Below are 16,401 nucleotides of genomic sequence, written 5' to 3'. Positions count from 1 at the left end.
CACTGCAGGAATAATTGAAAATATGTCGGCTGTCACAGTAAATGCTGGGGGAGCCAGCACACCTGGCCAAGGACAGGGACAGGGCTTAATCCACCTGAGTGCCGATGGCAGGAGATGCTCTTGAGGTGGCTCCTGCAGTGGCTGAAGGGATGATTTACCCTGCATTTCCCCAGAGCTGGCGAGCACCTGTCAGTATGAGGTGGCAGCTGCCGTGCCGTGCCGTGCCATGCTGTGCTGTGCCATGCCATGCCGTGTGGGCAGCCCAGGGTGAGGCTCCAGCTGTGTTTTCCATGTGCAGGGCCTGTTGTGGGCTCCCTGCTGTGACCTTGTTGTCTGGCGGCTCTGATGGGGAGGTTGGCCGGAGGGGTGATGTTGAAGAGGAGCCTTTGGAAGGGACACGCAAGGGAGGCAGGAGGACAAACAGGGTTCATGGCCCCTGTCTCTGGAGCTGCCTCCAGCAGGGCCAAGTGGCCCTGCCTTTCTGCTCCTGCTGGACAGGTTGTCAGTGGACTGCCCTGGGGCCCCGGGGGACAGGGCTCAGGGATGTCTGCTAGTAGCACTTGAAGCCATTGGGGGTATACTCGCCTTGGCCCTTCTGGGGTGCTTCTTCCTGGTCCCCTGTCTCCCATGTTGGCTAGGGGCTTCATGAAGGAGAGGACGACGCCTGGGAGAGTTTAGGAGATGCTTGCTGGACTGACTGTTGAGCACTAAAAATTAGGAGTGAATTCCAAAGCATTTCTGTTCTTCCTCACATGCAAAGTCCTGTGCACGAGGCCGCTGTGTGTTATGGGAGGAGATGGTCACGCCTAGATCTCTGGCCACGCTGTGTCCGACAGGACTGTAGGACTTCATTGACCTGGGACATCTTCGTTCTCTTGTGGTCTTGATGATTTCAGGCTCCCGCCCAGCCCTGGGCATGAGTGCTGACTGGGAGAAGCCAGCCTCTCTGAGGGCGGAGTTGAGATTGCACCGCAGGATTCGGGTGCGGGACCTTGAACCCGGCTCTGGGTGGCTGCCCCAGCCGTGGTCCCTGCCTCTGTGCGGTGGTGTCGCCTTGTCTGTGCTGCACAGTGGCTCCTTCTGCCCCTGAATCTGGGCCCTGGCCCAGGAAGGGCAGCTCCACCTTGAAGCCGGCCAGGGCTGTGATGAGCTCAGCAGCCTGGAACCAGGGCATGGGGCTGGCTGTGCCCCAGATAGGAGGACCAGGCTCCCTTTGCACCCTGCCTGTGGGTACTTCTGCTGTGTCACTGGTCGGCCCACATGTGGTGCCAGAAACTGTGCTGTGGGTGGTTTTCCTGGTCACGAGCACTGTAAGACGGACTCTCTGGCTCTGAGTCCCTGGAGAGCCAGAGTCTGAGCCTTCCTCGTGTGGGGCCAGGGGCTGGCCAGGCTGGGCTCCTGTGGCCTCTGGGGGCCTCCCCTTGGCACCCCAGGACGGCTTGGGATGTGGGTGGTGGCCTTGGGATGACCGGAGCTGCTGCATTGTGTGCTCTTCGGGGCTGCCAGGCGGCTGTGCGGGGAGGTGGGATCTGGGCTCCCTCGGGTCACAGGCGAGAGAGCCCTAAGGACCTGGGAGGGCAGAGAGTTTGCCTGGCCCTCACTGACTGCCCCATGCCCTGTTGTCCCACTTCCTCGAGTCCCACCCCGTTTGTGGGAGCCTCTAGGGGACCCCAGCTGAGGCCCTGCAGGGGTAGCCCCCACCTGACCCCTGTGTTTTCGCGTGAGGAGAGCGAGGACTGCAGAGGGCTCTGCAGACACCAGCGCCTGTGACGGAAGCCGTCGGCGCATCACTCGGAGTGTGAATGTCCCTTCTGGCTCTTTTGCCCACTGCCGACCACGTTCCAGCTCCACTTTGTCCCATGCAGTTTTCTTTCTGACCAGCCGTGAACTAGTGGCTGGAGGCTTCTCCCGCGTGACCCGCCCTGGCCCGAGACCTGTATGCCCTGCTTTTGCCTGGCCACTTCCTTCGTCCGCAAGCTCTTGCTGGCCCGTCGAGAGTTGTGAGACTGTGGCCAGGCAGAGGTGGGAGCCAGGGCTATGCTTGGCGAGGGGGTTGTGTCCAGTGGTAGTGGGGGCAGCTCCCGGCCTGACTTGGCAGCAGGGAGGCCCTGGCCCCGGGGCACCAGAGCGGCTGAGCCCAGGGGCCTTCACTGCTGCCGCCTCAGAGCGCCATGACCGTGTGCACGGAGGTGCTGCTGTCCCCTCTCTTCCATGGAGGTGGCACAGGTGGGGTGATGCCGTCCACCTGTCCTTTCAGGGTCCTTGGTACACACCAGGGTAGTTTTGTATTCATTCAGCAAACATTAACCAAGTAGTACTGTATGGCAGGTGATACGCATGGGACCCAGCAGAGAGGAAGGCGGCAGTGGCTTACCGTCCCTGGGACCTTCTTCCCCATGGCCTGGGCGCAGCCGGGTTCAGGGAGGGCGGGGAGTGCCAGGGGCTGGCTTCCCAGAGCAGGCGTGAGGGGTTCGAGGGACTGGAACCGGTGCCTTCCCAGGGCTCCCCAGGTGGACCAGGTGTTCCAGAGGCCCTGCAGGCGTGATATCTGGCTTACTCCCCAGGTGCTTGGCCTGATCCTGAGGGCGGCACTGCCCACGGCACCCCAAGTTTTTATAAACTACCTTTTTCAGGACCCTGCCCCTCAGGCTGGGCTGGGATGTGGCTCAGAGGCAGAGCAGTTGCTTAGCTGCACGAGGCCTTGGACTCTGCCTCCAGTGCAGTAAACCAACAAACAGGCAATGAGCAAGCAGAAATGGGTGAAACCTTTCCAAGCAGCTTTATGGAGATAGCAGGTACCGCAGGCCACTAAACTGCCCCCTTAGAAATAGCCATTGTGGTGCTTTTATGTGGTAAGGGTTTTACTCCAATCAAAAGCCAGTTACAGAAAGCCCCGCATGACGACCCTTGTGCTGATGGTCAGGCCCTGCTGTCACCCGTGGTGGGTATGGGGGCCCCGGTGTGTGATGTGTGCACGTCTTCGTGGGGGAGCCAGCTGGGAGACGGCAGTGGGTATGGCAGTGTTGATGATTTTATCACGAGGAAATGGGGCCAGGGACGCCTAGGGTCCTGCTGTGTTCTTTTGAGCAAGTGGAGGTGAAGCTGCACTTGAATTAAAAATCTGTGTCAGGGAGCTGGAGCTGGGCAGTCTCAGCACTCCAGAGGCTGAGGCAGGAGGATCACTGTGAGGTCGAGGCCAGCCTGAGCTACATAGTGAGTTCAAGGGCAGCCTCTCATAGTGAGACCCTGTCTCAAAAGAAAACTTAAATGGGGTGGGGGTGTAGCTCAGGGCAGAGCTTGGGTAGCACCTGTGTGGGCCCTGTGTCAGTCCCTACTGCTGCAAACAAAAACTAATCTCTCTGTCTGTCTGTGTGTCTCTCTCTCTCTCTCTCTGAGACAGTGTCAGGCTGGCTTTGAACTCACTGTGTAGCCCAGGCTGGCCACCAACTTGTGGGAATCCTCCTGCCTCAGCCTCCCAAGTGCTGGGATTACAGGTGTATGCCACCACGCCCAGCAAAAACTAACCTTTAAACAACTTTGTTGAGGGATACCTGGTGTTTAATAAGCTGCATGTGTCTAACATGGACAGTTCAGTAGGCTCTGGCCTCTGTCCAAGCCCACTGTGCCATCACTGCCATCCACATAGTGAACATGGCCATGTGTTGTCGTGTGTCCTGGGCCCTCACAGTCACTGCCACCCTCCCTCCCTGCCTCTCCCTGTCCCCATCTCCAGACTGATTCTGATCTGCGTGCTGTCAGACGGTTAACTCTGTGCAGAGAAAGGAAGGGCGGGAGACTAGGACACTGCAAGGACCCTGCCGGCCTGTGGGCAAGGCCAAGGGCTGGGGCCTGAGATGTGGGAGACGCCGCTGGCGCTCCTGCCTTGAGGCTCTGTGGGCGGCAGGACGCAGTGAGGGAGTGGGGGCCAGCCGTGTCCCCGGAGTTCCTGAGCGGCTGCCCTGCCCAGTCCGACAGCAGAGTGGCTGATGCGGTGGCAGAGGTTGATGTGCAAGGGCAGCCTGGCTGTGGCAGGGTGGTGTCACGGTGAGAAGGGTGCCAGGTGGGTGGAGGCCTGCGGGGAGGGCCCGGCGCTGGTCCTGAGCCGGGAAGGGGCCTCTGCGTGTCAGCCGCCAGTTCCAGTGTAGTTGACATCCCTGTCCTCGCCTGATTGCTCTGTGGCAGGGACCCCGGCTGTCGTGGAGATGGGCCCATGCTTGGGGGCAGTGTCCCCTGCACGCCACCTCAGGGCCCGCCTCCAAGCCTGGGCCAGGCATCACGCAGTGGGCCGGGTGCGCCTGGGAGCTGGGAATCCACAGCCCCACCACCGCAGGGCGGGACAGCAGGGCAGGACGGCCCTTGGGCCTGGCCCTGCACTCCCTGCAGCCTGCTGCTGAGAAAGAGTGTCCTGTGGCTGTGCGGTCCCCTGCTGCCCCCACCCATGAGCCCTGGGTCTCACCCTGGTGCCTGGGGCTCGAACTCCCTTTTGTGCACACTGGACCGCCCCCCTCTGCCTGTGCCCAAGCTTCCTCGCTTGTCCCCGCCTCCTCCCCGCCTCCTCCCGTGGTGGTTTCTCCTGGTGATAGCCTGGGGGTGAGACTTACCAACCCCCTGTCCATGCAGCCTCACATCAGCCCCTCCCGCCCGGGCTCCAGCTCCAGCCCTGAAGCTCCGGGCAGCAGAAGTCCTCACAGAGCTGTCTGTCCCGCCCGGCACACACGGCACCCCCCGCCTTCACGCTGCTTCCCCAAGGCCCACGTGTTGGTGGCACGGTGCCAGTCCCCTGCTGCCCTGGTGTCTTAGCCTCCTCTGCCTCCCTCCCTCCTGTGTCCTGTCCCCTGTCCCCACGTCCTGTGTGCTGGGCCTGGGGCTTGGGCGTCTCTGCATTGTCCCCATGGCAGCAGCTCCAAGGCCCCCGCCCGACCTCCCTCATGCCCTGTCCCAGCCCTGAGCTCTGCCCTGGCACCAGGCTGCCCACTCTGTCTCGTGTGAGGACACCCAGCATGCACCTGCTTCCTCCCGCCTCCTCCGGCTCAGTGGAAGTCAGTGCAGCTCTCCTGGCTCCTCGCCATACCCGTGCTAACAAGGCGTTCGGTAGGCACATCCTTCCCAGGGTTCCAGGAGCACCCCGAATTCACAGCGGCTCTGTTCCCCAGAGACAGGGACAACAGTGATGGATGGGTGCAACGTGGAATATTACTCAGCCCTGAGGAGGAAGGAGATTCTTATGAACCTGGAAGACATCACGCCAGGTGAGACGAGCCAGTCTCAAAAGGACAAAGACCATACGTTTGCACTTCTGTGAGGCCCTAGAGTTGTCACTCCATAGAAACAGAGGACAGTGGCTGTCGCCCAGGGTGGGGGAGGAAGGGAGAGCCAGTGCCATGCAGGCACTTTCAGCTTGGCACGGAGCGAATATCTGGAGACGCCTGTGCTTGGAGCTGCTCAGCTGCGTGTTCAAAAATGGCTAAAATCGGGGCTGGGGATTGAGCCTAGTGGTTTTGCCTCCTGCACAAGCGCAAGGACCCAAGTTCAATTCCCGGTACCAAAAAAAAATGGCTAAAATCATGAAGTCCATCTCACGTTACTGTACTTCAGGGTAAATGCAATGAAGGGCATTTCTAGGAAGTGGCCCCTGCTGATGTCCCCCAGGGGCCTCATCCTCCACCCTCCAAGCTCCCCGGCTGTTCTCAACACAGCAGCCAGACTGCTATCGCTTTGTTCTTTGTTGTTTTTTTTTTTTTGCACTACCAGGGATCAAATCAAATCTGTGGCCTTTGCACTGAGCTACGTCCCTGGCCCCTCTTTGAAGTTTAGATGTTGAGAAAGGATCTTGCTGAGTTGCCCAGGCTGGGGTTGAACTTATGACCTTCCTGCCTCAGCCTCCCAGTGCTGGGATTACAGGTGTGCTTCACTACACCTGGCTCAGACCATCTTTTAAACCTACTATTTGGGGTCCTGTCTCTGTGCTCGGAGCCCAGCGAACCCCCAGGGGGTCAGAGTGAAGCCCTCTCTCCCCTAGGTCAGGTACCCACCCCCATCTCCGCCAGCCCAGGGGGCTCCATGCTGCTTCTCACCCCTCCCCACTGCTGGGTCCCGTCCGCAGAAGGCCCCTCCCCCATCAGCTCTCCCTTCCTGGCACCTAATCAGACTGGAATCCAGCGGTTCTCTGCTGGGGTGACCTTGGCCCCTGGGGACATTTGGCCTTGTCTACAGTGAAGTGTAGCCCCACAGGAAGGAGTGGCCGGGAGCCCGCTGATCTGCAAGCCCCTGTCCCTGGGGTCAGGCATCGTCCTGGCTTCCCACCACCTTCCCGGGCCAAGGTTGGCCCAGGCCATCCCAGGGCCAGCTCTCCTGGCCTGGTGTTTGGAAGAGCTGGGCTGGGGACGGGTCTCAGGCAGCTGCCCCACCCTGGGTGACAGGCTTTGTGATGATGTGGTTTCCGGTGTCAGCTCGGCTGGTGAGGGGCCCACTCCTTCCCAGGGCACCTGAAGGTGTTTTCAGGGTGAGCTTCCACAGGAAAGAGCCGACCCCAACGTGGGTGGCAACATTCCTTTTGAAAAGGAAAGGGGACCAAGAAAGAGAGAAAAAGGGGGAGAGGGCACAAAAAGAACTAAGCTGTGCTGTGTACCTGTAGCAATTCCCCATGAGGAATGGGATCACTGTGCACAGCAAATGTGGACTCGCAAAAGCCCCTGAGAAACTGTGATGAGGTTTCCTGGGTATCTGGGTGCAGGTCTGTGAGTGGGAGGGGTGGAGGCAGCGGCAGAGGGTGCTGGGCAGTGGGAGGCAGTGTGGCCACCACCATGGTGGAGGAGGGAGAGAGGGAGGCCCCGAGGCTGTGCCGTGGCCCCTGGAAGCTGGAGGAGCGGGGAAACCAGACCCCAGGCCGACTTCAAGCTGGTGGGACCCAGGGCACCCACACTGGGGTCCTGTCCTCCGACAGGAGAGGGGAGACAGTGACTTCTGTCGTTTCAAGCTGCTGAGTTTGTGGCGATGTCACAGCAGCTGTGGGAGCCGGCACTGCCTCCAGGGGACAGGCATGGGCGCGGGCGGCCAGTGACGGTGTGCTGCCACAGCGTTTGTAAAGCGCCACTCATGACAGGAAGCGCCCAGAGTACTGGTGTCCCCGAGATGTGGCCGATGGACTGCGGGTGTCCACACAGGCTGTCCTATGACCCTCAGCCCGGAGAGGCAGCATCATGGTGAGTGAAAAACACCAGTCTCAAAATGCCACATATGCAGGACATCCTTCTTACAGAGTTAAAAACAAGCAGAAATACATTTAGGCCGACCTAAGGCTACAACCCAGCTGTGAGGAGGGCTGCTGGCAGGCTCAGAGGTTGCTGCGGGAGGTGGGGCGGTCGATCTGGTAGCTGTGCAGGGTCAGGAATAACCGCCCCTCTGGAGTCTCAGGGCCTGTGTGACCTCCCAGGGAATCCCCAGCCATTTCCCATGGCAGCACATAAAACAGAAGCTTCCAGGGAGTTGAGCTGAGCTGTGATTAGCACTTGAGGCAGAGTAGAAAAAGTGACCCCCTGCCAGCTGTGCTGGGGAGCTTCGGGACCTCAGGGTCTGGGAGGAGAAGCAGTTGCCTGAGGATAGCGCCTGCAGCCTTGTGAAAGGGCGGCTTTGGGAATCTGCTTCCTACCAGGACAGGAGCATAAGATCTGGTTTGCTGCATCTGGACAGGGACAAACACTTCCCGGATGCCAGGATCGACTCTGCACATGCACATTTGTCTGCAGTTTTGCGAATTCCTTCCAGCTGCAGTGTGTGCGTGAGGTTCTCCGTAAACTCACTTGGCCAAGACCAAGCGTCTCAAGTGGTGTCAGTTTAAATGCTGGGACTGGGAGCCATGGCATGTGAGGCTGACAGAAGTATTAGGGGAACATACCATGTCCTTTGATAGCTTTTCCTTTGAGTTATGTGAAGAATCAAAAGGAAAGGAGAAGATAAAAATGATGTGCTGTGAGCTGCGGAGTTTAGCGTATTAACAATTTTGGGGCATAAGTCAGTAAGATGTAGCAGGACGGTTTTATAAGGTCCCTAAATTTATTTTCATTCACTGTGGAGCATGATGCTATCCAGCCTCCTTGTACACTGGATTTGAAAGACCTCTCTTCAGCTGGGCTGGTGGGACATGCCTGTAAACTCAGCCCAGTAGGAGGCTCAGGCAGGAGGATCACAAGTTTGAGCCCAGCCTGGCAACTTTGTGACAAGAGAGACTGTTTCTCAAAAGGGCTGGGGAGGCAGCCCAGTGTGGAGGCCCCTGGCTCAGTCGGAGTGCTGAAGGATGCCAACTGCACATGAAGTGAGGATGGGTGAAAGGAAAACTGCATTAGCAATGATGCACTTTCTGAGACGCCTGCCTGCTTAACACTTTCGGTTCACTTTTGGCCATCACTTTTGTTTTTAGTATGGAAGGCACTTAATCCTGGGAACCGTGATGGGCCTGGAAAGTGCTTATTCCGTGTGCCACTTATTTAGGGGCAGAGACCAAGGCCCACCATGTGTACCTGGGTGCTGCTAGGCTCAGGCGGGCTGGCGGGGGGGGGGGGGCTTCTCCTTGGGCTGCCTCACCCCAGGGACCTGTTCCCCTCCGCAGGGCATTTTAAGTAAATTAGGTGAAATTTGGGTAACATAAAATTAACCCGGGTAGAACCCAGAGCCCCGCGAGTGCTGGATAAGCAGGCTACCACTGAGCTACATCCCCAGACCCAAACTAACCATCCTGAAGCTGCAGTTCAGTGGCACTCAGTAGTCCAGTGTTGGATAACCACCACCCCATCTACTTCCAAACATTTTCCTCACCCTAAACGGAAACCCTGTGCCAGCCCCTGAGGCCAGCAACCTGCTGAGAAGCTGCTTTTAATGTGCATGGGAGCAGTAAAGTGATTAAATTTAGCTTTTGCAATGACTCATCATATCAGTGGAGTTGCAGGTGACAGCACGGCAGGGGCTGACCTGAAGCCCATGAGTGCTCCCTGCCCTTGGCCAGGGGTGTGGCCCTTCTGTGCCTCAGTTTCCCCCACCAGATGAGGCTGGTTGCTGCACCCCTGCACAGGGCTGTAGGGAAGCCTGACTCACTGCAGATGCCTGGGAACCCAGCAAAGAGCTGCATCTGCTGCATGCTTCTAAAACTGAGGTGTTGTGTCGAGAAAATACAGCTGCTACTCTGAAGAAGAACCCGTGCTGTTTCTTTGTCAACAACCAAGTCATGAATCGCTTGAGAGACCGAATTGTCGTGAGAGGATCATTGTTTCTACCAAGACATGGATGAACCCAAGGAAGTATCACGCCCCCCTGAATGGGCAGGCACCGGCAGCCTGCAGATCCCACGGTCACTAAGTGGGTGGCAGCCACCTCGAGTGGAGGTTCTGGGCAGGCCTGGCCTGGCTCTGGTCTCAGCCCTCATGGTAGCAGGAGAGGCCTGAGGGAGTGATGTCTGAGGGTCAGCCGCTCGGGTCGGGGCCTTGTGCTAGGCATGGGTGCCGTCAGACCCTGCTGTGGGCACTGACCCCACCAGCCACCTCACAGTGTAAGACCGAGGGCCTTACCAAACGCTCCGAGGAGCTGAAGTGGAGCACACCCGGGGATCCCAGCGGTGCCTCCAGAATGTAAGACCAAAGGCCTTACCAAACACTCCGAGGAGCTGAAGTGGAGCACACCCAGGAAGGAACACACCGGCCATGTTGGGAAACAGACCTTTATTAGTCTGGCCAGACGGCACTCCCGAAGCAAAATAGCTCAGAGAGGCACCTGGCTCAGAGTCTGAGGTTGTTTTATAGGGGGTTAAGGGGGGGTGTTTAACTTGTGGATTCACAGAAAAAAAAAAGAACAAAGGTTAGTGGCTCATTGTCACATGCTGATGTTCAGCAGACATCTTGACTGTCAGTTAAGACCACCCTGTTTACAGATTGTCCTATAGATACTGGGCCCCGGGACATTTGGATTTAGGGCAAACAGATGGCTGAGTAACCTCGCCCTATTACTGATTGTCCATTGTCCTGAGGCAAACACACTCCAACCATCAAATTTACAACAGAATCTAGGGGAGTAATTAACTTTTGAATCACACAGTCCCACAACAGCCAGAAGCCGCTCCTCAGGGTCTCCCCGGGAGGGTGGAGCTTGGCCTGTGCTGGGTGCAGCGCTGTGAGACCCTGAGCAGAGAGCCTCAGCTGGGCGCACGCCTGGCCCCCCGAACTGGGGGCTGACAAATGGGGTGGTTTAGGCTGCCAGGTTGCAGCAGCAGCAGCAGCAGGAGACCTGAACTCCCGGACAGGAGGACTCTGGCAGAACAGGGAGGAGGAGCTGTCGCCGTGCAGAGGTCGAGGAGAAGACAACGGAAGCCAGAGAAGAGCGTGACCTTGGTCTTGGCTGTGGGGGTGTGGAGCCCCTGAGAGCCCAGGACCAAGCCCAGGCGCGCACCCTGAAGTCCTTTTTTATGGCTATGGATGCTCCCAGCAGATGGGTGAGTATAAAAGATGTTTTGTCCACCTCATTCTCTTTTTTGTTTTGTGGTACTGGGGATGGAACCTAGGGTCGTTGTCCTGTGCTACATCCCTGGCCTTTTAAAATTTTTTGTTTTGAGGCAAGGTCTTACTAAATTGCCCAGGCTAGGCTCAAACTTAACGATCCTCCTGGCTCAGCCTCCCAGAGTGCTAGAATTATAGGCCTGTGCCATCACACCCGCACCTGCCTTGCCTTATCGTCTTTAAGAGGCAGAGTTCCTCCCCGGGGATCCCAGGTCCTCTCCTACCACCACATTGTCCCCTCTCCCTCAGCGCATGGCTCCTGTCCTGGATCACCCTGTCCTCCCACAAATAGTCCCGGTGGCCAGAACTGCCCCATGCAAACCCCAGCATGCCAGCCGGGGTGTTCTGGCTGCTGGATGTGGTGCACCCGGGGCCAACCCTCCTCAGCAGCTCACCAGGGTAAGGGGCAGCCTGTCTGAGGGCCCAGCCATGTTTGTGCAGACTCACTGCCTGGGCCCCTGACTGTGACCTTATTTGGCAAAAGGGCGTTTGCTGGTGTGGTTAAGTTAGGGATGGAGTGATGAGGTCCTGGATTGTCCTAGATGGGTGGGCACCAAAGGACAAGTTAGAGACACAAGTATAGGGAACAGGAGAAGGGGACGTTACCAGACCTCTGCAGTAAGTCCTAGTCTCCTGCAAGCCATGGCAGCACACGGCGAAGTACAGGAAAGGTAGACAAATGAGACTGAGAAGAAGCTGAGCTTTGGTACTGATCAGTGCTGCTCTGGGCAGCAAAGACAAGAACCCCTAGCTTGCAGCACCGTTTATTTAGTCCATGGAGAAACAAATGTAACAAGTGAATATGTAGATTTCAGTACTTCACATTGGGATAAACAAGGTGTAACAAAAGACTGGGTGGGGGCAGCAGAAATCTAAGAACAATGCAGTTGAAGATTTGGTTCCTTCCAGGGTGTCTCCTGAAGGTGTGGTCTTGTCCTGGAGCATTATAGCATGACAGGATCTTTGAGATCTCAGTTGTGACTGAGGCCAAAATGGAATTATGTCTTGGAATGTTATAGCTGGCCTGTAGGCAGGAGAACTAGGCCTACTCAAATGATTTTTCCCTAGAATTACGTGGCATTCCTCCCAACACACAAGACAAGAGGAAGCTGCCCTGTGTAAATGGAAGCAGGGACCAGAACTGCAGCCATGAGACACTATGGGAGGCACGGGCAGATTCTTCTGCAGAGGCTTGGGGAAGAGCCCCCAACACTGACACAGCTGTGCCTCTGCCGAGGTGAGGAGAGGCACCTTGAGGGCACCTTCCTCCAGCATCCGGCCTGAGCTTCCTGAGATCGTGGAGGAAGCAGGGCCATGGTGCTCGGAGGTTAGGAACGCAAGTTCCCTGAAGCTGCAGGGGCTGCAGAAGCCTGGAAGCTGCAGGGCGACCTGGCTGGATGTGCATTCTGGAAATACCCACAGTGCACCACTTTCCTAAGTGATGCCTGAGCAGGGTGCACAGAGAAAGACCCAGAAGTCACCACGGGACCCTCACAGGCTTCCCTGCAGGCGTGTCCTTTCTGCCTATAGCTGTCTGAAGTTTATCTCTGAGCACTCAGCTTACATGTTCCTTTTTTAGATCTGTCACCACCACAACATCATGAGGTCTTTCATTTTGTAAGAAAACAGGCCTTGGGTTGGGGATTTGGCTCAGTGGCACCGAGAGCTCAAGGTCCTGAGTTCGATCCCTGATACCAGAAAAAAGAAAGAAAGAAAACAGGCCTTGCTGTGCTGGCAGTAGGGCAGGGTCCCACCAGATTACAGCTGTGGTCCTGGAACTGCCCCCTGGAACCCTCCTCTGATGAGTCCACATGTTGGGTCTCTTTCTTTCTTTGTTTTTTTTTTTTGGTACCGGGGATCGAACTGGGGTCCTTGAGCTTGCTAGGCAGGCAGCGAAACCACTGAGCTAAATCCCTGGCCCTCTTTTTTTGGGGGGGGGGACTGGGGATCGAACGCGGGACCTTGCACTTGTGAGTTAGGTAGCGGCACCACTGAGCTAGATCCCCGGCCCTGGGTCCCTTTCTCCTTCAGCAGCTGTGGTTTGCTGCTGAAAGCCAATCTATGCAGGAACAGGAGGATGCCAGGGCACCTGTGGGTGGTTGTAGATGCCCTGAGGTGCACCATGGCCATTCAGCCTCGTTTGGGCCCCAACATCCTTCCATATCTGCCCCGGGCCCTTTGCCCCTCACCCTTCCTTGCCCTCTTTCTGGATCAAGTACATTTTTGCAATTCTGTGTCTCCCACACTGTTGGTAGCTGCTCCTGCAGTTCCGCTGGCTGTTCTTCCAGCTCACCTGCAAGTGTGTCAGGCAGCTCCACTTGGGGGTAAGAGCATCCATCTCCACGTCAGTACTGGAGGGGTGGGAGGGGCGGTGCCCCAGAGCTGCTTGCATGTCCCCAGGTGGGGAGCTGAGCATGCAGTGCTCTCTGGCCAACATCGGGTAGGGAGTTGGCAGCAGGCCGCTGTCTCCCCCACCGGGTGCCTGGAACTCTGCAGCACGACCACTCCTGAGGGCCTCCGGGGCTGCCTTGTCACCCTGAGTCTGGGTCCTCCCGGTGTGGGGACGCTGAGCCCGGGAAAGGCCAGGCAGTGAGTCTGCACGAACACGGCTGGGCCCTCAGACAGGCTGCCCCTTACCCCGGCAAGCTGCTGAGGAGGGCTGGCCAGAACACCCCGGCTGGTGTGGGGATCAAGGGCTCTGCAGTGATGCCCTTTTGGGTGCTTCTTCCATGCTGTGTGGCAGTGGGATGGGAGAAAGGCCCGGAAAGAGATTTCCAGTAGATGTGGGGTCTTTGCTGTCTTGGAGACATTCTGTGACCTTTTTCTTTGCTGGTAGGATTTTTTTCATGAGGTAATTGTGCTTGGGGTCAACATTATTAGGAGTGACCTTGAAGAGCTAATTGGGAAATTGGCATTGTGAAAGCTTTTAATTTGCCTCTCTTGCTGGGATCCATGTTTAATATGGTCATAATTGCCAGTTTTTATGTCTCTTGGTATCTTGAATTTATTCCCAGGCTTTGAAAGGGATTTATGGGCAGCAGCCCTGTGGGATAAACCAAGCCAGGCTTATGCAGAGGAAGTGTGTGCTTCGACCGCTACTGTGATCGGGGGCTGACAGCAGAGAGCAGCGGAGGCCGTGCCCTTCACAGCTCCTGTCTTGCACAGCAGCCTCCGGCGTAACTGTGCCTGGGCCTCCTCACTGTGGGCCTCCGGGCTTCCCATGCTCGGGAGTTCTGTCGTGCTAGTGCCCGAGGAGGAAGGGCAGAGATTGGTCGGGGTCACAAGAGACCTTTGAGGTCTGTTCACAATTGGAAAATCCTGCCCACTGCTGCTCTGGCCTGGGATGAGGATGAACCCACCCGTGTTTTGGGGACATGGAGGAGGCGACCCTCAGAAACTCCCCTTTGAGCCATGTGTAGAAGTGTGTGTTGTAGTTCAGCTCCAAGGGAAGCTGAAGCAGGAGGGTATCTTGAGCCCAGGTTGAGGCCAGCGTGGGCAACATAGTGAGCTCCTGTCAATAAATAAAAAGGGCTAGAGGTGGAGATCAATGGTAGAGCACTTGCCTAGCATGCATGAGTCCCTGAGTTCAATCTCCAATAATACGCACACATAGAACTCAGAGTAGCAAAACAAAAAATCCCACAAAAATTCCCCTTTGCACCCTCAAGACCCACTGACAAAGACAAATCGTGACTTTTCCTTCCCAAAGAGTCAGATGGCCACCTGAGGGGGTGCCTGGCTGTGGCTTTTTTTGTGTGTATGTGAGAAAGGAAATCTTCCCCATAGTGTTCTAAGGAAAGGGGACAGTGTGGTGGGGGAATCCATGCCTGACGGTAGAGGTCAGCCCTGCTGGCAGAGGCTCACCTGCTGGTGGTGGGTGTCCTTCTTCATCCCCTCAGCATAAGTGTTAAGTCTGTGAAGCCCTTAAAGGTTAAAAGCCTGCTGGAGGCCCTGTGGGGAATCCAAAACGAGCCTACAGCCTGTTGGCCTGTCCCTGTGCCCTGGGTCCTGCCATTTCTACTGAAGGCAGTCAGTGGTATCAGGGTGAGGCTGGGCTGAGACACTGGCAGACCCCAGGACAGGTGGTAGCAGAGTCCTGGAGTCTTGATGAGGTTTGCTCTGGTGACCCCAAGTAGTAAAGCTGTTGATGGGAATGTTAACTGTCACCAATCAGTGCTTATCCACTGGGAAAACAAAAGTCACCACTGTGTTCCTGGAAGGAAAATAAATTCTAGATGGCCAAAAATTTTACTGCCATCAAAAGAAACTAAGTACATTAGACAGAAATGTAGACAAACGTGTCTATCCTGGAGTAAGGAAGACCTTTGGACACATTGGGTAGAAGGCAGAAGCAGCAGCAACAATGTGAGACTTAGTAAAATAAGTACTAAAATAGAATTTTGTCAGCAACAGAAAACTACACAAGTTCAAAGACAGGTGACGGAGGGAAAAATATTGATAATAGAGCAGGCGAATTGTTGGTTTTAGAAGTATATAGAAACCATCACAAATCATTTAGCAAAAGAAATGGTCTGGGGAAACATGGACTAAGGCCAAAGCATGTACATGAGGCCCAGTTTAGTGTCATGGGATGGAAAATGGGGTGCGCCCAGGGGTAAGTGTGGCCTCCATAGTCCCGTACCCCTTCTCCCTTTGCCATCCTGAGCCCATAGCTTACACTTCCTGAACCAAAAGGTCATGTCTGTTTGCAAGCCAAGAGCGTCCTTTCCTCCTCATGTCCTTTGGGCAGCCCTTAATCTCTAAATCTCAAAGCCACATCTAGCTGCAAGGAGGTGGGGACATAAGCCAGGAGCAGCTGGACATGAGCCAGGGAGCAGCTGAAAATTGGGCTGAGATGGAAAGAAAAATGAGAACATGGCCATGGGGTCAAGTCTAGTTGATTACAGAGACAGATGGTAGAAGAAAGAAAAGACTAATAAATGAAGGCTACATTCCTCCTCACCAGCCTTCAGGTGGCTGGCTGTGGAAGGCAGACACTGTTTCTGTTCTGTTGGTGACGTGGAGGCCCTGAGGCCCAATCCTGGCTGTTCCCTCTTGGGGCGCTGCACCACTGCCATGTGTCTCTCAGACTCCTGCAGTGGCTGGCTCCCAGTTGGGCTTCACCAGCAGGAGATTCTGGTGGGAAGTTGGGGTTGGTAGGAAGGGTGAAGCCAGGGTCTTTCTCCCACGGCCTGGGCATTGCCCCCAGCAGCAGCTGCTCCCAGTCCTGCCTGTGTGGCTCCCTCGTCCACCCCAGGTTCTCTGGTAGCACCACTTCCTGCCTCTTCCTCCAGCCTGGAGGCACTTCCTGCTGATGGCTATTCTTGGTGGCTTCTCAGCTCACCCATCACCCTTGTCCCCAATTCCCTGTATCGAAGCCTCCTCTCTTGTAGGTTCCCACAGCAGTTTTTGTTTTCTAGGTGGGCTCCTGCTGTTACTAGCTTTCTGTCATTGTGACAAAATACCTGAGATAGTCCACTTATAAAGAGAAAACCTTTGTTTGGCTCACCTTTGGAGGTTTTGCCCATGATTCATTAGCCGTGTTGCTGCTTCAGGCCACTGGAGAGGCATTGCGTCATGGCAGTGTAAACTTGCTCACTGCCACCCAGGAAGCAAAGAGGAGGAAAGGAGGCAGGGTCCCACAGTTCCCTCAAGAGTGCTCCCCCGTGACCTAGGGCAGCCCACTAAGCCCCACCTCTGAAGGGCCCTCCGCCCCCTCTGGTGCCGCTCTGGGCTCTCGTCCTCCAGCACGTGGGCTCCTGAGCCCAAGACCCAACAGTGGCCCTGTTAACACAGGTGCTGACATGCAGGCTGGCTGGGTATGGAGAGATGGGCACAATGGGGCACCTGGAACCAAAAATCT

General features: G+C 56.4%; 1 protein-coding gene across 7 annotated transcripts in view; it reads left to right on the top strand.

Annotated features, from left to right (window-relative positions):
* Zfyve28 (zinc finger FYVE-type containing 28) overlaps window positions 1-16,401 on the top strand; it is an 86,681-nt gene that overhangs the window by 10,651 nt on the left and 59,629 nt on the right. Inside the window, exons 1-2 of one of the 7 annotated variants that reach the window (XM_087187774.1) lie at window positions 5,154-5,249; window positions 7,103-7,202. The exons of 5 other annotated variants lie outside the window; for them this stretch is intronic. In XM_087187774.1, the coding sequence (XP_087043900.1) occupies window positions 7,200-7,202 (3 nt within the window). In that variant the 5' untranslated portion in view covers window positions 5,154-5,249; window positions 7,103-7,199. Of the gene's footprint in view, window positions 1-5,153; window positions 7,203-16,401 lie in introns of those variants that run through there. One more of the 7 variants, XM_087187773.1, reaches the window with a different exon arrangement.

The sequence above is a fragment of the Heterocephalus glaber genome, unplaced genomic scaffold (genome assembly GCF_053883595.1).
Source record: "Heterocephalus glaber isolate CG9 unplaced genomic scaffold, H.glaber_assembly_v1.0 deba00001509, whole genome shotgun sequence".
NCBI lineage: Eukaryota > Metazoa > Chordata > Mammalia > Rodentia > Bathyergidae > Heterocephalus > Heterocephalus glaber.
The sequence above is the reverse complement of the archived record's forward strand: the minus strand, read 5'-3'. Positions and strand labels throughout refer to the sequence as shown.